General features: G+C 41.8%; 1 protein-coding gene across 3 annotated transcripts in view; it reads right to left on the bottom strand.

Annotated features, from left to right (window-relative positions):
* Positions 1–3,173: 3,173 nt before the first annotated feature.
* The window catches only part of LOC122559990 (protein SYS1 homolog), a 77,284-nt gene continuing 54,515 nt past the window's right edge, over positions 3,174–25,942 (bottom strand). For 2 of the 3 annotated variants that reach the window (XM_043710118.1, XM_043710119.1), the window contains 5 exons: positions 18,751–18,914; positions 15,503–15,682; positions 14,747–14,897; positions 4,671–4,833; positions 3,174–3,547 (listed from right to left, as the gene is read on the bottom strand). In XM_043710118.1, the coding sequence (XP_043566053.1) occupies positions 3,437–3,547; positions 4,671–4,833; positions 14,747–14,897; positions 15,503–15,682; positions 18,751–18,914 (769 nt within the window). In that variant the 3' untranslated portion in view covers positions 3,174–3,436. The remainder of the gene's footprint in view (positions 3,548–4,670; positions 4,834–14,746; positions 14,898–15,502; positions 15,683–18,750; positions 18,915–25,942) is intronic. The other variant, XM_043710121.1, reaches the window with a different exon arrangement.

Raw genomic sequence — 25,942 nt, 5'->3', positions numbered from 1 at the left:
TGTTGCCACTCTGCGTAGACCAAGGTCAGTCCAGTTTGGTCACAAACAGAGCAGGAAGCCAAACCCCTGCCACCACAGAGTAAGTAAAAATAGAAAATGCTGGAAGCATTCAGCAGGTGTAGAGAGAGAGAGAGAGAGAGAGAGAGAGAGAGAGAAACTGCTAAAGTTCCAGGTTGATGATCCTTCATAGTCACTGAGGTGTTTGTGTCTCAGATTAAGTGAGCAAAAAAATTTCTAACAGCAATTGACAGAATGATCCATTCATTGCTGAATTATTGCATGTTATTTCTTTGCTAATTCTAAAAGTATGGCCTTTTTCTTTCCTTCTAAACTTTCTTCACAAATTTGAGAAACATCTTCAAATCCCTGAACCTCTTCAGTAATTTTAAGAGCCATTTCTCTCACTGTTAATCAACCACAAGTCACTGAAATTAAACACATTTTCTCACCTGTGATTTATTTGAAGATCTAGGACACTAACCTGCTAGTGTTTAAATCTGATGGGACATTTTTCATAGCCCCAAATCTATTTAAATGTCTAAACCAGTTCAGATCCCAAATCTAAGACCCAAACTGTTCAAATCACAGACAAAAGCCCCCCCCACAAACCATTCAAATCCTGACAATGAGCTCCCAAACTGTTATGACACAGGTAAATCCTCCTGCTTAATTTAAACCAGCAACACAGAAATGATTAATCTCGTGTAGTAATCTGTGAAAATCTGAGAGGCCAAGAACTATTTAAAGTAAAAATTAACTTTTTTTTAAATATAACAGAGAATAATTAACAATTATTTACTGATCTAACTGATCTTTTACTTTCCCTTCTATAATACTAGTCCGATAAAACCCCTGATTAAGATTTACTGAAAAATTCAAATTTCAAAACCAGCCAGCAGTCGAATCTTCTGTTTATATCTTCCTCTGTAGACTTGCTGTAGGCTCTGTAGGCAAGTCGACATTGATGCTTTTCTCTGTGCAAACTCTTCTAGACAGCTACCTCTCAGAGAGTTTGGACTAGCAGCCTAAATCTGTTGGTCTTTTGGCAGATGCTGGAATCCAAAGGAGACAACAAGCCAGGCAGCATCAGGAGGTGGAGAAGTCAACGTTTCGGGTGTAACCCTTCTTTAGGACTGAGGGTGGGTGTGGGGGGGATCTGCAGATCATGGGGTTGGCGGGAGCAGGGTGGTGAAGTGGGGATAGGTGAAGACAGGCAGAGGGTACAACCTGGTTGTTCAATGGAAGGAGTGAATCTGCTGGGTGGAAGGGAGGGGGAGTGGCTGAACAGGGAGGTTATTTAAAATTGGATAACTCAATGTTGAGTCCTCTGGGCTGTAAGCTGGAAGATGAGGTGTCATTCCTCCAATGTGCAGTTTGGTTTGTTGTGGCAATGGAGCAGGCCAAGGATGGGTCACCGCCCATTTTAATTCGACCAAGTGTGGCATCAAGGAGCCTTAGCAAAACTGGAATCAATGGAGGCTCCCTCTTGAATCAATGGGAAAACACTCCACTCTTTGGAGTCATACCTGGCACACAGGAAGATGTTTGTGGTTGTTAGGGGTCAGTGGTCTCAGCTCAAGGACATCTTCGCAGGAGTTTCTCAATGTAGGTATTTTTTAATCAACCTACTCTGATATGGAATAACTCATGTCTGTTACAGGTTTGGCTTGAACCTTGACCTTCCAGCCCACTAGTAGGAACATTACCACTGCATCCAAGAACCCTAGTTCCTCAGAGTAGATAAATAACCCTGTTATGGACCAGACCAAATCCCCTCAAAATATATCCAGGAAATAGCCTTGACTCTAACGGTTACCTTATTTAAAAACAAATAAAAGATGCTGTGTTCCCGATGTGATTTGATTTGTAAAAATATTAGGCTTACAGCAAAACGCATTTTATTCTTACACTACAGTTAACATTTTTTTAAAAACTGGCATAACTCTTAACTCTATTGAAATCCTTAATATATTATATAACAGTTACTCATCCACTGTTTCACTATAGCAGTATCCCATAAGCGGACCTTTGGCGAAGGCAAATTCAAGAAATCAGATTCGCTCACTTGCTATCTCCTCTGGTCCAGGAGAAAGGAAAAACTGAAAGAATGCACTGAGGAACAGAGCGAGGATGCAAGCTTTTTTAGCAGCAGCAGCAGCACAGAGAGAGAGAGAGAGAGAGAGCTATATTTAGTTCTTCAACTCCAAAACCCCAAACTTAACAACTGACAGCTAAAACTAAAACCCTGGGTCTGTGGTTCGCCTGACTCCACCCATTCATGCTTCTTTTGTCTAAAAACAAACCCCAAAGGTATTTATTCTGCTTTCCTTGGCACCGAGTTTATAACACCCCTCAGCAGCAGCAGCAGCAGTGTACTGTCCACAATCATGTACTACATGATTTCACTGAGGCTCCTGAGACAGCACTTCCAAACACACTACCATCCTGAAGGCCAAGGGCAGCAGATACATGGGATACCACCCCTGAAAGCTCCCCTCCAAGCCACTTACCATCCCGATTTGGAAATGTATCGCAGTTCCTTCAGTGGCACAGGATTAAAATCCTGCACCACCTCCTCTAACGGCATTGTGGGTCTATTTACAGCAAGTGGACTGCAGCAATTCACGAAGGCAGCTCACCACCAGCCACTCAGTACAGCAATAAATGCTGGTGCAACTAGTGACACCCTCATGTTGTGAATGAATGAAAAACAAAATTAGATTTTATTGACACTTGAGCTTAGTAGCACTGATACTTCTTTGCAATTCCAGTTGATAACTGGGTTGTGTCAGTAAGATATATTTGCAGACAATGTTGTCAGTGCTGTCTCTGGTAAGTAATATTTATCTTGAACTGCTCTCTGATCCTGCTGCTGATTGAGTCAACTATCATTATCTTTGATCGAGTTTAGTATAGTTGCCATTTACCCAGAGGACTACAGGGCTGCTGTCCCGTTAGAGGGATAACTTAGTGCAGAGTAAACTCACAACCTGAAGCACTCTCTTAATTAATATGTTTCAGGAAAAGATAACATTGTTCTGATTTCCTTTTACTTGCAAAGTGACACGTAGAGATTGTTCAAAATGATATTTTCTGTTGCCTTAGAACCTCTGTGTGCAAAAGGTGTTTGTTTTACAAGTCTGCTGGACATTACTGCAAAAATAAACATCACCTATGGTCCTCAAGGGTTTTGTTTTATTCAAGCTGTGGTCTTAGCCTCTTGGAACCAAAACCTTTCCTCTTCTGTTTCCTGCTATAGAGTTACATCTTTGTTTTAAAATAAAATCACTCAATTCGGTCAACTTTGAGGCGCAGAATATAAAATAATTTGTATAAGTCTGTGATTTGCATTTCTTCTTAAAGTGGTAATCTGAAATGTACTTTTAAAAAGTTTCATTCCTATGAAGAGTAGGTGTGAGGTGAAACCTGTACACCTTTACAGGATAGGATCCCCGTAGGCACATTCCTCTTCGATTGCCAGATTGTAAGAGTTTCCTTTTCCTCCCAGGTAGGCACTGGTGACAATTCGGAGCCAACCTCTTTCCCCCTGAAACAGTAACACAGAGTTAATATAATCTCACACGGCAAAAACCTCTCCATTAAAAAGCAGATAAAACATTAACTTGGGACACCCTCAAGTTACCCTGAAGTAGCTTTTTCCTCACACACTTGTAGGCTGAATCATGTTGAAATCTGTCCCTGGTCAGTGGTTTACATCAAACTATTGAGAAATCCTGACCAGCATGTGGAACAAGGTTGCTTAAATTTGGCTTGTATTTCCTTGGGAAATCTGATTGAGGTGTTTGAAATGATCAAGGGATACAAAAATATTCCTTCTATTTTGACGGAATCTGGGATTTAAATGTAATAAAATTAGAGCTAGGTCAGTCAAGAGTAAATCAAAACATACTTTTGCTTAATAGATGGCAGTAGAACTCAGGAAGTCCCTCCATGGAAGGTCCAATAATGCTGAGGGACTGTTTAAGCTTTGAAGAGCAATACTGATAGATTTTTCTTTTTAGTGAGGGTACCAAGGATGGACCAAAAGGTGATCAAGTCCAGTTGAAGATTTGGATCAGATACTGGATGATCTGTTCTGACGAAGGGGCACCAGACCCAAAACGTTAACCTTGCATACTCTCCATAGCTGCTAGCAAATCTGCTGAGTTTCTCCATCAATTTCTGGTTTTGTTTCAAATCTCCAGCAGTTCTTTGTTTTATAGAATTATCAAGCCTGTCCAAAGAGCATACTCAATTTTACTCGAGCATACAAGTCATCCTGGATCTGCATTGAAAGCCAGTTGGTTAAGTGTGTGGTTTTATTGGTTTAGTCTTTCAAGTAAGGCAGAGTTCCAAGCAAACTTTTTTTTTGGAAGAAATGTTAAAGGATGTGGGCATCATTGGTTAGGCCTGCATTTATTGCCCAGAGGGTAGTTCAGAGTCAGCCACATAGCTGAGAGTTTGCAGTTAAAGTCCAAATAATGCTGGCAGATTTCCTTCTCAAGAACATTCCTGAACCAGATGGATTCTTGTAACAACCGTCAGTGATTACATGATCACTATTAGACCAGATTTATTGATTCAACTTTCCAGCAGCTGTCACAGCGGGATTCGAAGCCACCTTTCGGAAACATCGGCCTGATATAATGAAGAAACTGGGCACCACTTACCCATGGATCACCCCAAGAGTTGCGCACAATCCAGTATTCAATTCCATTCTCTACACCCCAGCCTGCCACTGACACGATATGATTTATCTCTGGTTCTGATTGGTACTCCATATACACTCCCCCAATGTAGGCATCCAGTTTGTTTGTAGCCATAATGCCACAACTGCAAGGGATCAAATAAAAGCATTTAATCAAACACAAAACAGTTCTCCAAACAAGTACAAACTAGAGAACTGTACTACAGATTCTAAGCAGTAGGTTTCATGGTCCTTGAGTGTTAGTCTTGGATCAGGTCTTGTGCTATTACCCCTGTGTGAACTGGTTGAAGGTTAAGCCACATTGATGCATTCAGCAATGCGGACACTTCAGTGCCGTATTATTTGAGACAATACGTTTTCGACGAGATGTTAAACCAAGATCCCATCCGCCTTTATGTGAATCTGAAAGATTCTGTGCCACTCTTCAGAGAGCGAGCAAATTATTTCACAGTGTCCTGCCTATTGTGGATCTTTCAATTAAATTTCCAAAACAATTTGAGCTGGTTACTTAATATGTATGGAACTTTGCTCTGCTCAACTATACTGCTGCATTTTCCCTTTGTTACAATTCACAGGGATACTGTTCTATTGATTTAATAGAAGATAAGGATGATACCTAAATTATTTAGATGACATGATAGCATTGCTGAGTGGTACACTAGTTGCAAAAACAAAAATTAATCATCACTTGGGAAAAGCAAGCTCAGCATTTGGCAGCCTCAGTCACAGACTTTGGAAAGAAAATGACATTTCCCTTGGAAAAAAAGTCAAAGTTTATCAGGCAGTGGTCTTTCATCTCCACTTTTTGGGTGCTAGACTTGGGCATCATTCAAAGCAATGAGACGTGTTTCATCATTGAAGCCTGAGAGCTATTTGAAACAGCTGGTGGCGTCCTTTAAGCTTCCCAGATTTTTGTGCCCTGGGAAACTTGCTGCTTGGGTCAGAAAGAAAATAACTTAAAATGAAGGTATGCAACCTCTTTTTTTGTTTTAAATAGGTATTTTTATTGAAAGAAAAGGAAATTTTAAAAGGTTTTTTTTACCAAAATTACAAAAGTAATACAAACAAGTATAAACACCAATATAAAATTAAATAAATAAGAAAAAGAAAATAAATAAATAATAACCGAAACAAAACGAAAGAAAAAACCAACTAACTACTGATCTATCCTACAAATAACCAAAACATAAAATAGGATATCTTACATTACTAGCGATAAACAACAATGATTAAATAACTAAGTACATGCTCAAAATAGATTTACATCAAGTCATAATGAAATCTGTATTTATACGGGATTCCTCCTCCTGGGGGTCCCCAGACCAGCCAGAACCATTACCACAGCCAGACAAAAACCCTGCACAATATGGCCGAAATATCTGTGTTGATATAGTTCAAAAAGGGCTGCCATATTTGAGAGAATAATTCAGTTTATTGGTGCATCATATTTGTGAGGAAGTCAAGGGGGATATACTCCATGACTATCCTGTGCCAGTTCGAAAGTCCTAGAGGGCCTTCAGCTGCCCAATTCACTAAAATATCTTTCCTTGCACAAAAGGAGAGAATGGAAAATAGTTTCCTCCCGTGCACATCCAGGGAGGGAACAGTTGAAAAGCCCAAGAGTAGAGACACTGGATCTCCGTACCCAAGATCTCTGTCAAGACAAGTGCTACTCTGTCCCAATACCTGTGGATATTATGGAATGTCCATAGGCAATGCATGAGAGTGCCAACTTCTATTTTGCATTTATGACACATTGGGGATACTCCTACCTTAAATTTTGCGAGTCGTTCAGGTGCTAGATGAGCCCTATGGAGCATTTGGGAAAGCAAATCTGAGCAGGATTTATACACTTAATGGTAAGGTCCTAGTGAGTGTTGCTGAACAAAGAGACCTTGGAGTGCAGGTTCATAGCTCCTTGAAAGTGGAGTCGCAGGTAGATAGGATAGTGAAGAAGGCGTTTGGTATGCTTTCCTTTATTGGTCAGAGTATTGAGTACAGGGGTTGGGAGCTGAAAATGTGTTGCTGGAAAAGCACAGCAGGTCAGGCAGCATCCAAGGAGCAGGAGAATTGACGTTTCAGGCATAAGCCCTTCTTCAGGAACGGGCTTATGCCCGAAACTTCGATTCTCCTGCTCCTTGGATGCTGCCTGACCTGCTGCGCTTTTCCAGCAACACATTTTCAGCTCTGATCTCCAGTCCTCACTTTCTCCTACAGGAGTTGGGAGGTCATGTTGTTGCTGTACAGAACATTGGTTAGGCCACTGTTGGAATATTGCATGTAATTCTGGTCTCCTTCCTATCGGAAAGATGATGTGAAACTTGAAAGGGTTCAGAAAATATTTCCAAGAATGTTGCCAGGGTTGAGGATTTGAGCTATAGGGAGAGGCTGAACAGGCTGGGACTGTTTTCCCTGGAGGTTTGGAGGGATATGGGCCGGGTGCTGGCAGGTGGGACTAGATTGGGTTGAGATATCTGGTCTGCATGGACGGGTTGGACCGAAGGGTTTGTTTCCATGCTGTACATCTCTATGAATAGCTTGAGCTCTATTACAAATAGAGATCTTTCTGGCATTTTCCTAGATGTCCTCCCACATTTCTAAAGAGATTTCTAACCCCAATTCTTGGTTTCATGTTTTAAATAATCATTCCATGTCTTTCAATACCTCATTATATAATGAATGATAAAGAGTACTGACTGAGGGCGGCTCCATCAGCCATAGCACTCTCCTTTCCCTATTCGATTTGTAGGGACTGTCTAATAATGTGGACTTCTTCTGTATATAATCTCGTAATTAAAAATACCGAAAAAGATCCCTGTTAGGCAATCCAAACTTCTGGTGCAACTGCTCAAAAGACATCATAACCTCCCCATTGAACAGGTCCCCCCAAGCAAGAGATACCTCTCGACTTCGAAGTTTTAAATATAGCATCGATCAGCCCTGGCTGAAATCCTGATGCTCCCACTATAGGAGTATATGGGGAAGTTTTTTTGCAGGTTACCCTCATCTTGTCACATTATCCTCCAGGCTTTAATTGTATTTAATACAATAGGGTTTTTGCAATAGTCCATAACGGCTCTCATCTTATCCATAAATAAAAGGTTGATGAGGGGACACTTTGCTTGGGAGGTCTCAATGTCTAACCAAATTGATTGTGGGTCACAAGAGACCCAATACAGCATAATAAAGAGCTCAACTGATACCTCCTAAAGTCTGGAAAGTCCAATCCTCCCCTTGCCTGTGGAAGCTGCAGCTTTTCGAATTTGATAAGGGGCCATCTATGATTCCTGATAAAGGAACCAAGCCAGCCGTGGAGCTTACACAATGCGAGTCTTGACAACACCAGAGGGAGCATTCCTCATAGGATATAGAAGACAAGGTAGAATATTCATTTTAACTAGGGCTACTCTGCCTAACCAGGATATTGGGAAATCTCCCCAGCGTTGAAGATCCTGCCTTATTTTCTCCAATAGGTGCACAAAATTGGCTTTATAGAGCGGACCAAATACTGGGGTGATAAAAATACTTAAGTATAGAAAATCTTCCAGTGACCACTGAAAGGGAAAGCAAGATCCGTACAGTAAGTTGGATATGCTCGCGAGATCACCCAATGGCATGGCCTCCGATTTTGTAAAATTGATTTTATAGCCTGAGAACAAACTAAATAGATTGACCACTCGAATTAGTCGGGGTACGGATATCAAAGGATCACTTCAGAAAAGGAGGACATCTGCATAGAGAGTAATTTTATGTTTACCCGAACCAACCCTCGGAGCCGCTCTGTTAGAGTCAGTTCGTATAGCTTCCACTAATGGTTTGATTACTAGCGTGAATAATAATGGTGAGAGAGGACATCCCTGACTTCAGTCCCTTCTTCTGGGGCCTTTCCTTTTTTAAGAATGAGAGAGATATTTGCTTCTCTCAACGAAGGCAGGAGGCAGCCCTGACTTATGTGAGTAATTATACATATTTATAAGTGGCCCAGCCAGTTCCCCTATAAATTCTTTATAAAACTCAACCTGGAATCTGTCTGGTCCAGGCGCTTTGCCACTCTGATGCAGTCTAATTGCATCAAGTACTTCCTGGGTTGTCAGGGGCACATTCAAAATCAACACCTGCTTCGAGGTTAAGCCCAAAAAGGCCAAGTTTTTAAAGAAGGATTCCACCTTCTCAGTTTTATCCTCACAGTCCTGCGATTTATACAGTTCAACATAGAACTTTCTAAAGGCTGTGTTGATCTTTTTACGATCATAAGTCAGAGTACCAGCACTTTCTCTAATGGATGTGATAGCTTGTGGAGCCTTTTTGTTCCTAGCAAGGTATGTTAGATATCTACCAGGCTGGTCGCCATATTCATAAAGTCTTTGCTTTGCGAATAATATTTCCCTCTTTACTGTTTGGGTAAGTGCGGTATTCAAGGCTGCCCTAATGGCTGTGATCCTTTGTAGCTTAGTAATAGAGGGCCTACCAACATACACTGTCTGAGCTGCCTTCAAGCGAGCCTCAAGCAGGTACTGTTGCTCTCCCTTTTGTCTTTTCTGGGTCGCAGAATATCAGATGACCAAACCTCGCACATAAGCCTTAATGGTCTCCCACATCGTCAACGGGTTACTGGTCGTACCTGAATTAATTTCCAAAAAGGTTTTGAATTCCTGAGAAAAAATACTTTATAAATTTGCTATCCTTCAATAAGAAGGAATCCATACGCCAATGTCAGGGGCCTATCCCATCATTCCTAGTCTTGACTTTCATATATACTGCGGCATGATCAGAAATGCTATCTTACCTATTTTGCAAGACAATATGGAATTCATAAGGGTTGAGGGAGCAAAGAACATATCAATTCTGGTATGACACTTGTGTGGGTTAGAGTAGAAAGTAAAGTCTCTACCCTGGGGGTGAAGGCACTTCCACACATCTGCTAGCCCTAGCTCCTTATTCAGATCTGCTAGTTGTCTAGATCGGAGAGGAAACCCATAGTGCTCTTAGGTATCCTATCTGTCTCTGGATCCACAATACAGTTGAAATCTCCTCCAATAATTGTATGGCGGACCCCAAAAGCCATCAACTTAAAGAACACTTCCGTTACAAATGTAAAGGGGTGCTCCGGAGGGGGCAATAAAGATTCAAAATTCCATATTCCTCTCCCTGTATTAGGGTTTTGATCAGTATATACCTTCCAGACTCATCTTTTATCTGGCTTGAGATTTGGAAAGGAAGGTTCTTCCGAATAAGATTGACTACTCCCCTACTTTTTGAACCGAAAAGGTGAGAGAAAAGCCTGATCAAATCCACCCTGTTGTAGCTTTAAGTGCTCTTTGTCAAGTAGAGGTGTCTCCTGTAAGAGAGCTATGTCAACCCTTTCTTTTTTTGAGACTTGATAATATCTTTTTCCTTTTGATTGGTGAATTACTCCCCTTGACATTCCAGGTGCACCACCTAAGTGAATGGCTAGCCATGATCCTCCAGGCAGGTCCGGGGACCCCCCAGGAGGAAGAACCTGAAGCCAGAAGACTTCACGGGGTCCAGCGTCAGTATTAAAGACTCCCAGGGCAACTCTTCCCTGACTGTATACCACTGTGCCAAACCCTCTGCTGGGTCTGTCTACATATCTAAGGATGGTGATGGTGGTGTCTGGGACATTGTTTGTTAGATATGATTCCTGTGAGTATGACTATTGCTTGACCGTTGTGTGGGAAGTTTTGGCACTAGCCTCCAGATGTTAGTAAGCACGGTTGACAGGGCTGTTTCTGCCTTTGTCTTTTCTGGTGCCTTGGTCGATGCTATGGGTTCCATCTGGCTTCAGTTCTTTATTGAAACTTCGCAGTAATTGATACAGCGGAGTGGCTTGCTAGGCAATTTCAGAAGCAGTTGAGAGTTGACTATATTCTGGTTGGTCCGGAGTTACATGTTGGCCAGACCAGGTGGGGATGGCAGATTTCCTTCCCTGAAGGAAGGACATTAGGGAGTCAAAAGGGTTTCATGGTCATCAGTAGATTCTTAATTCATTTTTTTTTTAATTGAAGCTGCCACGGCTCGTTTTGAACCGGTGTCTGCAGAACGTGAATGGGTTAACAGTTTAACGATAATACCACAAGGCCATCAGCTCCCCTGATGCATAACCTCCCATTTGTGATTGGGGAGGTGCTGGCTTAAATAGTAATATCACTGAACCAATAATCCAGTGGCTCTGGCTATTGGGGGCAAGATTTCAAATGGCACCAAGACAGCTGGGGACAATTTAAATCAGCAGGAAGCTTCCTTGCCCATGTTTAACCTGAAGCCAGAAGACTTAATGGAGTCCAGAGTCAATATTGAAGACTCCCAGGGCAACTCTTCCCTGACTGTTTACCACTGTGTCACCACCTCTGCTGGGTCTGTCTGCATAGCCAAGGATGGTGAATTAAATTGAATTATTTAAAAAACCTGGAATTGAAAGCCAGTTTCAATAATTTGTGGCAGTTAGTAGGTGAAAATTGCCACAGATGACTTTCCATTGTCTAAAAGAACAATTCTAGATATAAAGGGGAAGAAAAAAAAAACTAGTTCATTAACACGCTTTAGTGAAAGAAATATTCCCTCCTTATTGAGTCTGGTCGGAAGACTCCCGACTCACAGGAATTTGGGATTGGCAGCAGGGTAGGTAATGGTCTGGCTCCTGAGCCCGTCAGCTCCCCAATACCAGGCCAGCCATATCCTCTTTCTCCTTCACTTTCACCTTTTTCTTCTTTTCAGCAATGACAGTGAAAGAAGGTGGCATCATCTGGATCAGGCAGCCCAGGGAGGTAGCAGGGTTGAAAAGTGTAGTGCTGGAAAAAAAACTCAGCAGCTCAGGCAGCATCAGAGGACACACTCCTGCTGAAAGGCTTACGCCCGAAACATCGACTGTCCTGCTCCTCAGATGCTGCCTGACCTGCTGTGCTTTTCCAGCGCTATTTTCTTTTCAACTCTGACTCTCCAGCATCTGCAGTCCTCACTTTCTCCCAGGGCGATAGCAGGAACAAGCTGCCAGACAACGAGAGCCCGAAACTGTGGAGGGCAAGTCCTGGAGGAGTGTGAGCCCAATGTGGCCAGGTGCTTGTGGACTGTGGTATTGAACTATTAACTGCGTTTCATTGTTTTTCTACTTTTGAGAAGGACTGTAATATTTAACTTTTTAAAACTTCGTTTTCCTTATTTTTCTACTTTGTAACTAAAATAGCATCATAAGTGGTGACTTGTAACTGTTCACGACTAGTGAGCCATATGACAATAAACCTAATTCAATTCAACAAGTGGTCACCTTGAAAGGAATACCTACATCCCATAAAACCAATTTAAATAAATCACAAGGAAATTCTGGATAAAAGTGGCTGCTGCCAGGAAGCCGGTAACTAGAAGATCAACACGTCACCAGGGCGCACAAAATAGCTATTTTCTTTTAAAAGTGTAGCAAGTTTAAAAGCTAAGCATGCAGTAAAAATATTCAAAGAAATCTGGGTTGGATTGGATGGTAGATGGTCAGGTGAAGCAGGATCCATCACTGGTGCGGTGTTAAGTTACAAACATACAGATTTAGAACAGGAGTTGATCTCAGAGTAATGGAATAGCATTCTCATTGTCTCTCAGAGTTAAGAACAGTGAGACCAAAGTCAAAAATGAATCAAAGCAGCTTTCTATCTCCTGATTGGTTAAAAATGCAGTTGGGTGGAAATTGACCAAGGACAAAAAAGTGAGGCTATGGTTTAGTCTGGTTTGACTGAACAACTCACCAAAACATGAATGTTGTCTGAAATTACGCCACCCTCTGACTGGCATAAGCACTGAAGACCATAACACATCGGCTAAAAAGGAGCAGAAATTAGGCCAATCGAGTCTGCTCCGCCATTCAATCATAACCGATAAGCTTCTCAACCCTATTTTCCCGCTTTGTCCCTGTAACCCTTGATCCCCTTGACAAGAACCTATCCATCTCATCTTAAATATACTCAATGACCTGGCCTCCACAACCTTCTGTGGCAGTGAATTCCATAGATTCACCACTCTCTGGCTGAAGAAGTTTCTCTTTGTCTCTGTTCTAAAGGATCTTCCCTTTACTCTAAGGCTATGGCCTCGGGTTCTAGTTTCTCCTGCCAATGGAAACATCTTCCCAACATCCACTTTGTCCAGGCCATTCAGTATTCTGTACGTTTCAATTAGATACCCTCTGATCCTTCGAAACTCCATCGAGTATAGACCCAGAGTCCTCAAACGTTCCTCATATATGTTAAGCTGTTCATTCCTGGAACCATTCTTGTGAACCTCCTCTGAACATGCTCCAGGGCCAGTACATCCTTCCCGAGATATGGGGTCCAAATCTGCACACAATACTCCAAATGTGGCCTGACCAGAGCCTCAGAAATACAGCTCTGCTTTTAATTTCAAGTCCTCTCAAAATAAATTCCATTGTTGCATTTGCCTTTCTAACTACAGACTCAAGCTGCAAGTTTACCTTGAGAGAATCCTGGACTAGAACTCCTAAGTCTCTTTGCACTTCAGATTTATGAATGTTTCCCCCATTTAGAAAATAGTCCATGCTTCTCTTCTTCCTACAAAAGTCCATGAGCCCACACTTTTCCACTTCTTTGCCCACTCTCCTAACCTAACCAAATCCTTCTGCAGCCTCCCCACCTCCTCAATACTACCTGTCCCTCCACCTATCTTTGCATCATCTGCAAACTTTGCCAGAATGCCCTCAGTTCCTTCATCTAGATCATTAATGTATAAACTGAAAAGTTGTGGTTCCAACACCGAGCCTTGCAGAACACCACTTGTCACTGGCTTCCATCCTGAGAAGGACCCTTTTATCCCCACTGTTTTCTGCCAGACAGCCAAGCTTCTATCTATGCTAGCACCTTGCCTCGAACACCATGAGTTCCTATCTTACTCAGCAGCCTCTTGAGGTTCACCTTGTCAAAGGCCTTCTTGAAGTCCAGATAGATAACATCCATTGGCTCTCCTTCGTCTAACAAGATCATTACTTCCTCAAAAGAAAAAGGGTTCTAGCACATTTATTAGGCACGCTCTTCCCTCGATGAAATCATGCTGACATTGCCTTATTTTACCACACTTCCAAGTATTCAGAAATCTCATCCATCATGATGGATTCCAGGGCCTTACCCATGACTGAGGTTAGGGTAATCAGTCTGTAATTTTCCATTTTTTGCCTTACTCCCTTTTTAAACAGGAGTGTCACATTAGCAAATTGCCAGTCCTCTGGGACCCTCTGACTCTAGTGATTCCTGAAAGATCACCACTAATGCTTCCACTACCTCTTCAGCTATCTCTCTTAGAACTCCAGGATGTAGTCCATCTGGTCCAGGTAATTTATCCGCCTTTCGGCCATTCAGTTTTTCTTGCACCTTCTTCTTGGTGATGGCCACCATACTCCACTCTGCCCCTTCACTCTCTTGAATTTTTGGGATATTACTCGTGTCACCAAGACGACTGATGTGAAGTAATTAATCAGTTCCTCAGACATTTCCTTCTTCTCCACTACTATCTTTCCAGTGGGATTTTCCAGCAGTCCAATATCCACCTTGCCTCTCTTTTGTCCTTTTAGATATCTAAAGAAGCTCTTACAGTCTTCCTTTATATTACTGGCTACCTTGCCCTCCTATTTCACCTTTTCCCTCCTGTTTTTTTTATTGCCTTGTGTTGGTCTTTCTAAGGTCCCCAATCCTCTGGTTTTCCCCTGCCCTTTACCACATTATATGCTTCTCTTTTGCTTCTAAGCTATCCCTGACTTACCTAGTCAGTCATGGTTGCCTCATCCTCCCTGTACCATGCTTTTTACTTGGGATGAATCTTTGTTGTGTCTCCTGAATTACTCCCAGAAACTCCTGCCATTACTGTTCTACTGTCTTTCCTGCTGGGCTCCTCTCCCAGTCAATTCTATCCAGCTCCTCCCACTTGGTTGAAATCTCCTTGCTCGGAACCCACAAATAGACCAGTGATTGTTGCGTTCCTACATTTCTGCTCAAACATATAGAAAGTGGAGAACCTGATCAAACACTGTACCTGATTGGACCATTGGCATAAATCTCTGCCATCATATTCTCTCGCCCGTTGACTCTGCCATAGTCACCAACCTTCCAGAGGGTATAATTCTTGACCACGTGGCAGACATTAAAGGTTGTGCAGGTGCCACATCGGTTAAAAGGCTTACAATCTAAAGAGAGGGCAAAAACCAAGCTGGGATTGAATGATTAGATGCTGCCCATTGCTGCTGTTCTACAAAATGGGCTTCTTTGATGTTACATCTACATTATTTGTCCCCAGTCTAAGAAACGGCCAGTCAACAACAATAAAGCATCTCTGTGCAGGTTTAATCAATCCAGGTTAACCTCTTGCAGCCTGGTTAAAGCACAAATTCAGTCCAGAATTCAAGAAAACCTTCATACAGATAGTAGCTTAAATATATTTACTATCACAGGGGGTACTTCAGGCAAAGAGTATAGGTGCATTTGAAGGAAAATAGATAAATGGGGAGGGGGGGGGGGGGAGAAAGATTCTAATATGGAGAGCTAAAGCTTTTAAGGATTAGAACTAACAACATGCACTAGTTGTTCCGAAAGCCTGGTTTTTGGTTGAAGTTTTCTTTTCCCCCAATTGTATTGGATTTATAGCTCTATCCCCTTAAGCCATTTTGTAATATTAATGAGTTCTATCAATCACCCCCTCCATTTCTCCATACATAACCCTGTACATGCTGGAAGTAGAAATAGCACTGTATCTAACTGGTAGTGAGAAGTATGTAGCAGAAAAGGATTTTACCTTGGTCCTTGGCCTGGTAATTGTTACAGGTCTCATCTGGAATGCCATTTGTATGTGCATATTCCCAGACTCCCATGTGATCCCCCCCTTCACAGGAGCCTGCATTGGCACAGTCAATGACTTCCTGTACAGACAGGTAAGCAGATGGCCAGGCACCTTTGCGTTTAATATTGATCCGATCTGGGAAAAAAAAAAGCATTTGTTGTTACTTATAATTAGATCAACCTATTCAGACAGACATTTTATGACTCAGGTCTAGGGCAGGTGGGACTTGGAACCCAGAACTCCTGGCCCAGTGTGGCACAAGACCATCCAATAATTTGTGCACTCACAATCTGGTGCAAATGCAAGTGGCCACTAATACAAAAATATAGCTCTAGCTTTAACAAATTAACCAGCATGCAATAGGAATATCAAGAGTTTAAAGGGAATAGATTAACACAAGGAACTGCAAAACAAGATTACAGCTACAACCACACATGATAACACAGTACTCCAGACAGTGTGACTGGATTAAAAAAATAGCTTTACCAAACTTCCTACAGAGTTAATGAGTGCAGTCATGACCAGAGATGAACAGGAGTACCAAAGAAGGGGTCTGATGGTATACAAGAGGAAGGAACTAGCACAGTCACACCAAGATCCTAGGAATAACACTGCTAAAGTTTGATGACTGAGTGAAGGGCTGAGAGCTGACAACGAGGTTGGCAGAACAACTCTCAGAGATCTAGAAAACAGTACTTTCCAGACCAGAGTCTAATCACCTTTTTTGTTTCGCTGCTCGCATTTAGGCAAGACGTATACCTCATATCTTGGTGATCCTAATAAACAGTGTCATATAACTGATATTGCCTTTGAGTATTTATCAAATTGCTGCCACGTCACTTTGTGAAAGAAATATCAGTAAAAAGCACAACACCGCACAATGCCACCATGGAGACTGGGGTTTGCTGTAGATCATCTTGCTTCACTTTTGCCTCTAGTCCTGTGTTCTAATCTAACAGACTGGTGGAATCAAGGGACTATAAAAGGGAGGAGAAAGTGAGGGCTGCAGATGCTGGAGATCAGAGCTGAAAATGTGTCGCTGGAAAAGCGCAGCAGCTCAGGCAGCATCCAGGGAACAGGAGAATCGACGTTTCGGGCATAAGCCCTTCTTCAGGAATCAGGGCATAAGCCCTTTCCTGAAGAAGGGCTTATGCCCGAAACGTCGATTCTCCTGTTCCCTGGATGCTGCCTGACCTGCTGCGCTTTTCCAGCAACACATTTTCAGCACTACAAAAGGGAGAACTTGTAAAGAAGTGTCAGTGTCAGCAGGATCATGGTTGAAGCCGTCAAAATTGACAGCCTCACTTATAAAGAACTGTCTCATCAACCTCTGAGTGAAGTTGACTGGTTGGTGTTAAGCAGGTTTGACCAGTAGCTCAGGGGCTACCAAGAGCAAACTTCATTGGTCAAAAAGCCTTTAAATGTTTAGATGCTTGTATCCCGGATAAGTGAAGTGAAACACAGCTGGCTTTTGCTATTGAGGTCAAAATCAAGATCATGACCATTGACAGGGGAACAAATAATGTGCTCATTATGGTAAAAGGATCTTCAGTAGATCCATTGGGCCTGCTACCTATGAATATTCTTGGTATCATTTTCATTGCTGCAATTCAATTTATAAATTGAAGTCACAAAGTTTTAGTTTTCTAAAACTGGACTAATTCTAAAAATTTACAGAAATTTTAAGATCAAAAGAAGGCCATTCAGTTCCTTGAGCTGATTTCATTGTTTAACTTGAGCATGGCTGATCCGTACATCAACGCACTTAACTTTGATCTGTGACCTTTAATATTAAAAAAAAATTAAAACCTAACTACAGGTAGAAGATCCTTTATTTGAAATGCTCGGGACCAGCTGTTTTTTTGGAATCTTTCGGTTTTCAGAATGTGACAATTCAATGGTGAAATTGTTAAAAACCTTACTGGAGAAGCTGGCTTCTAATTAAGAACGTGCTTAGCCACGCTCCCTCACCCCCCATCCCGAGTGACACGCATTGAGTCGGTGTCGACTTAGGGCATTCACAGAGAAACCCCAGGCCTGTCGATGCTTGGCCTCAACCCCCACTCCATGTCGCATTTGAGTGACACATGGGTGCCGACTTGGGTTAACTGTTTACTCGCTTAACAATCTTGTTAATGAGAAATAAATTTCACCAAAAACCTTTGGATTTAGGGGCTTTTCGGTTTTTGGATGTTTGGATAAAAACCTGTAGCGTCGGTCATAAAATCTCCAATTGACCATCGGCATCCATGATGTTTTTAGGATACCATTCCAGGTTTCTACTACCCTTTATATGAAATAATGTTTGTTGACTTCTCTCCTAAATGGCCCAGCACTAATAGGAAGCTTCTCTTGCTGTGACGAAAACGTGGGTGATTTATATATATTGATATAATTTGGATTTTAAACCAGTCGCATATGGTATAGAAAAGGAGATTGTTCAGAGTAGTTAGGGGAATAAGGTATTACAGTGTAAGGGTTATCATTTATGGAAACTTTTAGATGAGGGGGGTTTGGTCAGAACTGTGTAGTTTCTTAAAAGACTGAGAAAGCTTCAGCTCTCAGATATATGAATATTCAAGGAAAAGGCTTCAATGCTCACAGGATTGAGACTGTGAAGAAGGAGCTAATTCAAAGCAATAGATTTGATAGGAAGGAAAATTTCCCTGTTTTTGTAAAATAACGATGTTGAGAAGTAATTATACTTGGTTTTGCAATGTGTTTTAAAATCTTTCATACTGTAGATAACTTGGTTTGCTTTAGTTCTTTGATGTAGTGAACCTTTGTTTAAGTGTTAAGGCCAAAATTTGCAGCTTTGTGGGCTTACTTTTCAGTGAAAGATAGTCACAGAGAAAACAAAGCAAAAACATTATCGATTGAGCCAGATTTTGTTCTGGATCTGACTTGACCAGTATGATCCATTGGAATCATAACACTGCCAAGGTCCAGCCTTTGTTTATAATGGCTGCAACTTGTTATTATGGATTGACACAAAAAACAGAGTAGAAAATAATGAATATTTCTCACTGCATGCTAGCATGTAGCCAGGTTAGGTCCCTTATCTCCCTCTCACTATAAGGAAAACAGGGTTAGCAGCTCTCCTGCAGTATACCTCCAAAAACTAAAGTCTGTTTCCACTTTTGCACTAATTCTTTCTGGGTTACAGTTCTACAAGAGCCACACAATCTTCTTAAAGGACATACCTGCCAGAGCACTGGTGCTTCCGTGAGCCCAGCATGATCCACAGTACTGGGGGATGTGCTGGTTCCTGGTGGTGCTAGCAAAGTTAGTGCCATTCACGTTGCGCCAGTCCCATTCCTTTGGCATATCGGCAACGGGAAGGTATTCATGGGGACGAGGGTAAGACCTGGGGAAATGTACAAATGAAGCAACAAGATGTTCCGAAGTCTGACTTTATCTGCAATATTAAACTAGAAAATACACAGTAATGGATGAAGGTCTTGTTTCTAGATCTGTTGTTTCATCGTGACCACAATGATCAAGTGTTGAGGTAAAACACAAGCCAACAGTTCAACTTCCTGCACTTTCACATGCTTAAGATTCTCCAAAAGATTCAATGAGCATGACCTGGTGTTGTATAGTGCCACTCACACCCTGGTCTCATCTGCACGGATAATGGTCCTAGACAGCTCAGAACTACGACAATGATAACGAACCAAAACTCCCATTCTTCCCGCAATCCCTACTAGTCGCTGCTTACACACAGTCTATAGTGTAAGGACGGGTGATGAAGGAGCAGCGCTGGTGTTTCCAATTAAACCTGTTAGACTATAACCTGGTGTTGTGTGATTTTTAACTTTGTACACCCCAGTCCAACACCGGCATCTCCATATCATGCCCATCATTATATACCACTCACAAGTGAGACACAGGAATCACATTCTGTCCAGGAGAGACAGGTTTCCTTAGCTAAAGAAAAATTTGTGAACCAACTGAATGTTTAACAACATAACATGGATCAGATAGAGTGAATCTGATATACCTCTTCTTTCAAGATGCAATTGCATTGATTTTTCCAGGCCTTACTCAAGAACACAATTCTTTGATGATTCATGGTTGTTCTCTGCATTCCCAACAGGGGTTTGAACGTTTCCCGTGCAGTTTAGCAACAGAAATCGAGCAGCATGTTAGACTGTTTCCTTCAACAGGATTATGGTGTGAAATTTCTTTGAAGCAATTTGATGCTTTCAGAGAGCAATAGAGAGGTCTGACTGGATAAAGACAACAGGTTTTGTTCTAGACGTTTGTGATCAATATGAATCTTTGCAACAGTCCAAAAGCTTTGTGATTAATTTTACTGTTGTTGTTTCCATATTGTTTTCTTGAAACACTGGATTCAAATTCTCTACTCTGGGATATGGACTCCTATTCACTGGATTATTAATTAGGAATTATCAATCCAGTCACAATTACTTATCACAACCTAGTTTGTGTCTTCTCTCTTCAAGTTGAACAGAATGATTGTGAAATATGAAGGGTTAACTATCAATTTATCCACATGGAATGTCACTTCCTCAAAACTTCCCAAACAGCACGGATCATTGTTATTTATATAGAATACAGGATGTCCTTTATTTTGCTCCTGATAATTGATTCTGTGATTTTATCAAGTTGAAACCAAACACCCAGAAAAGCTCATCTCACCTCGTAATCTGTTAAACTATGAGTGACAGAGAATTCTCATGTTTCACTATTTAGAGAAAATAACATCAATTTTTTTAAACTCTAAAAGTGAACATTAAACAACTATTCACAACTCTATGCTCCCTTTCTCTTAACTGCTTATTATCTGCCTCCAAATCTGTAACAACATGCTGTTCCAATAAGACACTTATTAAAATTACATCAACTTAATTTCAAACCACACGGCCGCTGTCGTCTTCTGTGTCTTTCTTCTTCCAGCTGAAGATTTTCCTGGGTCGTCTTCTTTCTTTTTACTGCGAGTATATTGCAAATGAAAAAAGGTACCTTCGATACACAGTGTTTCCTAATTTCTTGGACGTTAGCTCTCCAGCTGTTTCTGGCTCAATGGCAGTTGCTCTCCATCTCTATCCTGTTAACTTGACTTTCCTGACTAATTGAACTTCTGAAGCTAACAATCTTCTCTCCCTTTCTTTTTCCTTTCTCTCTCATTTTCCTCTAACATGGCTCTTCGTTCCCTCTTATCACAGTTTGCCTCAATTGCAATTCAAGTTTTTCTAACTCTACTGCACTTGTCTGTGTCTCTGATACACCTAAGTGCTCAACCAATTCCATTACAATTTCAGCTTTCCTTTTTCCCTGGTTAAACCCAATGCTAACCTGTTTGCTCATTCTAAAAGTATATCCTTCCTCTGTCTTTCTGAATTTCTTGACAAATTTGGGAAGCATCTTCAAACCCCAGAACCTCTTTAGCAATCTTAAGAGCCATTTCCCTAACTTTTAAATTTTCCACAAGTAACCAAAACTAAACAAATGTTTTCACTTACATTTTGTGTTTAAAGATTTAGGACACTACTCAGCAGGGGTTTAAATGGCGGCATTTAAACCCCTGCTGAGCGGCACGGTGGCACAGTGGTTAGCACTGCTGCCTCACAGCGCCAGAGACCCCAAGTAACCAAAACTAAACAAATGTTTTCACTTACATTTTGTGTTTAAAGATTTAGGACACTACTCAGCAGAGGTTTAAATCTACTGGAACCTTTTGTACCCCAAATCTGTTCAAATCCGTCCAAACCTCAGACTGGATCTGTCTAAACCTGTCCAAATCTTATCCAAATCCCAGACCTGAAGGAGCTTGTGATTTTAAGTAAACCTGTTACCATGTGACTTCCAACTTTATCCACCCCAGTTACAAACCAACACCGGCATCTCCACATGGTTTTATCAGCTATTGATGGACAATTGAATGACCTGTGGTTGTCTGGATGGGATCTGCCTCCATTTTCTAAACTGGCTGTTTACTTTAGCATTTTCTCAAATCTAATGAGACTTCCTGAATAGTAAATGATAAATAAATAAATAAATAATTTTAAAAAGTTTGTTGCCACTTCACAAATCCCACTATTTGACTCTCTGTTAGGTCACTATTTAAGGTAAAAACAAGAACTGCAGATGCTGGAAACCAGAGTCTAGATCAGAGTGGTGCTGGAAAAGCACAGCTGGTCAGGCAGCATCCGAGGAGCAGGAAAATCGATGTTTCGGGCAAAAGCCCTTCGTCAGGAGTAGAGGCAGGGTGCCTGCAGAGTGGAGAGAGAAATGAGAGATAAATCATTTATCTCTGCACCCTGCAGGCACCCTGCCTCTATTCCTGATAAAGGGCTTTTGCCCGAAACGTCAATTTTCCTGCTCCTAGGTCGCTATTTAAGTCTATCCAGAAATTCCTGTTGATGCCTTTCTATAAAAACTTTGATTCCATTAATGTAGTAAGTTTTGCAATTTGATTGGGTAAAGACAGAAAAAATATTGGGAGCCCAAAACTGGGGCTATAAATATAAAGTAGTGATGAATAAATGTAAGAAGGAAACTTACAAGAAGAAACTTGACAAGAGAATGGATGGACAGTGGAACTGTCTACCATATGGAGCAGTAGAGGTGAAGAGCATCACTGTACAGAATTTAAGATGAAGCTTGGAGAAAGCAACAGAGAATTTGATGGAGTGAGATGAAATAATGTGGGAGAATGTTTGCCTGGAGCATCAATAGTGGCTTAGATCAGTTAGGCCAAATGGCCTTTTTCTGTAAACGCTGTAAATGTTTTGTATTAAATAAAAAGTAACCATTTGACATAGCGTAGTAATTATACACTGTGTTACCTCAGTTTTCAGGCTGTGTATAGGTCAATGATGGCTCAGTGGGTAACCTTTGACTCATTCTCATTGACATTGCAGTGTGGTACTCAATTATTCAGTGAAGACTTTAAAATGGAGGTTATGTCTGATCGATGGTAGAGCTAAAGGAGAGCAGGTTACAGATTCCTGATGCCCAGGTCAAACAGTCTTCTCAAACAGGATATAACAATAGGTAATTTGATAATTTTTTAGTGTGTGTGTGTGTGTGATCTTGCCATGCGCAAATTTGGCTACCATGTTTCCTTCAACAATGACTGAAAAGGGAGTCCTTTGGCTGTAAACTGATTTGGGATGGGAGGCTGAAACGGTTGACAATGTAGCTAGCAATATTGTAGTGAGGAGAGAGGGAAATCACAAGAAGCGAGATTAGAGGGACAGAAACAGGGTTGTTTCTAGGGCCGAAAGTTGCAAGGATAATGGGAGGGGGTGGTGCAAAGCACTTTCAATGCAAAAATCAGAATTTTAAACAAGTGGCTTTGTGAAATTGGGAACAAATTGGGAACAGCAGCTGCAGGGCTGATGAATAAACGGGAGTTAGGATATAGGCAGCAAGCCTTTGGATAAAATCAACAGGAGAGAGAAAGAGTCACATGGGATCTTAATGCTATGGGTTAATAGGTTAAGCAGCCCGTCGTGCAAGTGCGAGATCCTGTGTTTGAATTTCAGCAGGTTATCTCTGTGGGTTCTCAATTAGCAAGGGTAGTGAGTTGGGCACGTTCAACTCAGCAGGAAGCACGGAGAGTATCTTGTGAATGTTAAAGAATTATGACAGGATCAGAATGACTTTTTGGTTCAAATCATTGCTAGATAGATTCTGGACTAACAGAGGGAATAAATGGTTATCAGGGGTAGCCAGGAATGTGGAGTTAAGGCCACAGATGCACCATGACCTGATTAACGTGGCAGGGTAGGCTAGAGGGTTGAATGGCCTGCTGCTCCCATTATGTGTTCTCATGTGGGAGACTGGCTAGGAAATTCCTGTAAACATTGAGCTAGGCTGTGAAAAGACAGGGGTGGGGATTTCAGCAGCAGATGGGTCGAGATATGCAGTCCTTATGGTGAGGGGGAATGAGGGGCTAAAGCCGAGTTTGGATCAAACAAGAGAGAGTCATAGAGATGTACAGCATGAAAACAGACCCTACGGTCCAACATGTCCATGCTGACCAGTTATCCCAACCCAATCTTAGTCCCACCTGCCAGCACCCGGCCCATATCCCTCTAAACCCTTCCTATTCATATACCCATCCAAATGCCTTTTCAATGTTGCAATTGAACCAGCCTCCACCACTTCCTCTGGCAGCCCATTCCATACATATACCACCCTCTGTGTGAAAAAGTTGCCCCTTAGGTCTCTTTTATATCTTTCCCCTCTCACCCTAAACCTATGCCCTCTAGTTCTGGACTCCCATGACCTCCTAACGCCTGTACTCAATACTCTGACCAATAAAGGAAAGCATACCAAATGCCTTCCTCACTATCCTATCTATCTGCAACTCCATTTTTAAGGAGCTATGAACCTGCACTCCAAGGTCTCTGTGTTCAGCAAAACTCCCTAGGTCCTTACCATTAAGTGTATAAGTCCTGCTAAGATTTGCTTTCCCAAAATGCAGCACCTTGCATTTATCTGAATTAAACTCCATCTGCCACTTCTCAGCCCATTGGCCCATCTGATCAAGATCCTGTTGTAATCTGAGGTAACCTTCTTCGCTGTCCACTACACCTCCGATTTTGGTGTCATCTGCAAACTTACTAACTGTACCTCTTATGCTCGCATCCAATACATTTATATAAATGACAAAATGTAGAGGACCCAGCACCGATCCTTGTGGCACTCCACTGATCACAGGACTCCAATCTGAAAAACAACCCTCCACCACCACCCTCTGTCTTCTACCTTTGAGCCAGTTCTGTATCCAAATGGCTAGTTCTCCCTGTATTCTGTTCAATCTAACCTTGCTAACCAGTCTCCCATGGGGAACCTTGTGGAACGCCTTACTGAAGTCCATATAGATCACATCTACCGATCTGCCCTCATCAATTCTCTGTTACTTCTTCAAAAAACTCAATCAAGTTTGAGAAACATGATTTCCCACGTACAAAGCCATGTTGACTATCCCGAATCAGGATAATTAAACAGGATATTTCATCAGGATAAACAGTTTACCTCCAGTTGAGACAATGGCTAATGGAAGAGACCAATTGTCTGCCCTCGCTAAAAAAAGTTTTCTAACTCTAGTCTAACCACTGCCCTGTATACATTTACCATTACCTCTTTCCTCTAACTCCCTATTCAGAATTCCATTGGCTTTATTTGTATATGCTGTCCTTGAATCCCTAGGTCTGTGTTCACGTTCGGGTTTATCACATTCGAGTTTACATTCACAATCCTGGTGTATTTTTGGGATAATATGACTGTTTTCTCTTCACATTAAATTTATATTGGTCACCTGTCTGCCCGTGCTCCTGCAACAACAACTTGCATTTGTTTTCGGTCTTTAATGTACAGTAACACACAGTACAGGAAGATAAATCAGACAAAAGCTGACACCAAATCACATACGAAGAGATTTGCCATAAGATTTACTCAAAGAGGGAAATATCTTCAATAAGTTTAAACAATGTGCTCCCTAGACCCTGATCAAAATTTTCGAAGGATACTCTGAGCAAATATTTTCAACACTGACCCCCTGCAATATTCCACATTATGCTTCTGTTTTTTGAACCTCACTGTGGGCGGCACAGTGGGTGGCACGGTGGCTCAGTTGTTAGCACTGCTGCCTCACAGCGCCTGAGACCCGGGTTCAATTCCCGCCTCAGGCGACTGACTGTGTGGAGTTTGCACGTTAATTGGCCATGCTAAATTGCCCGTAGTGTTAGGTAAGGGATAAATGTAGGGGCATGGGTGGGTTGTGCTTCGGCGGGGCGGTGTGGACTTGTTGGGCTGAAGGGCCTGTTTCCATGCTGTAATGTAATCTAATCTAAAAATCTACTCTTTCAGTAAGGAATGAGGAAGTCACCCATAGCCTCCCAGTAAGCTCAGATGTTTCCCTCATTTCAAAAGTCCCTTGGTGGCTCCTTGCCAACTTCTTCGCTGTTATCCCGACGAGCAGGATTAGCAAGGGCCAGGCTAGGTGTGGCAGCCCTGTTCTCCGAAACTCCCTAGTTTGCCTTACTTTCTCACTCCATTCTCTAAAAGAAAAACTCTTCACAAAACCCATCCATTTTCCTTAGTTACCTTACCTAACTCCCCCACGTGTGCCAGGAGTTCATTTATCTCATCTGTGAAACACCTTGGCTTGTCTTCTATGTGCTACATAAGCACACATGTTGCCATAAGCAAACTAACCATTCATCTCTGGAGATTTGTTCAGCTTTCATTCAAGTCAGAATCTTTAATCCCTCCACTCGTAATTCACTGAACATGGGTCACCCAACTTCCAGTGCTGAACTCCACCAATCTGGTTCTCCCACCCATTGGGGGGGGGGGGGGGGGGAAGGTGGCCAAGACATCCCACAACTGGCAACAGTGATGAGAGTATCATTA

The sequence above is a fragment of the Chiloscyllium plagiosum genome, chromosome 20 (genome assembly GCF_004010195.1).
Source record: "Chiloscyllium plagiosum isolate BGI_BamShark_2017 chromosome 20, ASM401019v2, whole genome shotgun sequence".
NCBI classification, from domain to species: Eukaryota; Metazoa; Chordata; class Chondrichthyes; order Orectolobiformes; family Hemiscylliidae; genus Chiloscyllium; species Chiloscyllium plagiosum.
This window is presented reverse-complemented; position numbering and strand designations above follow the sequence as displayed.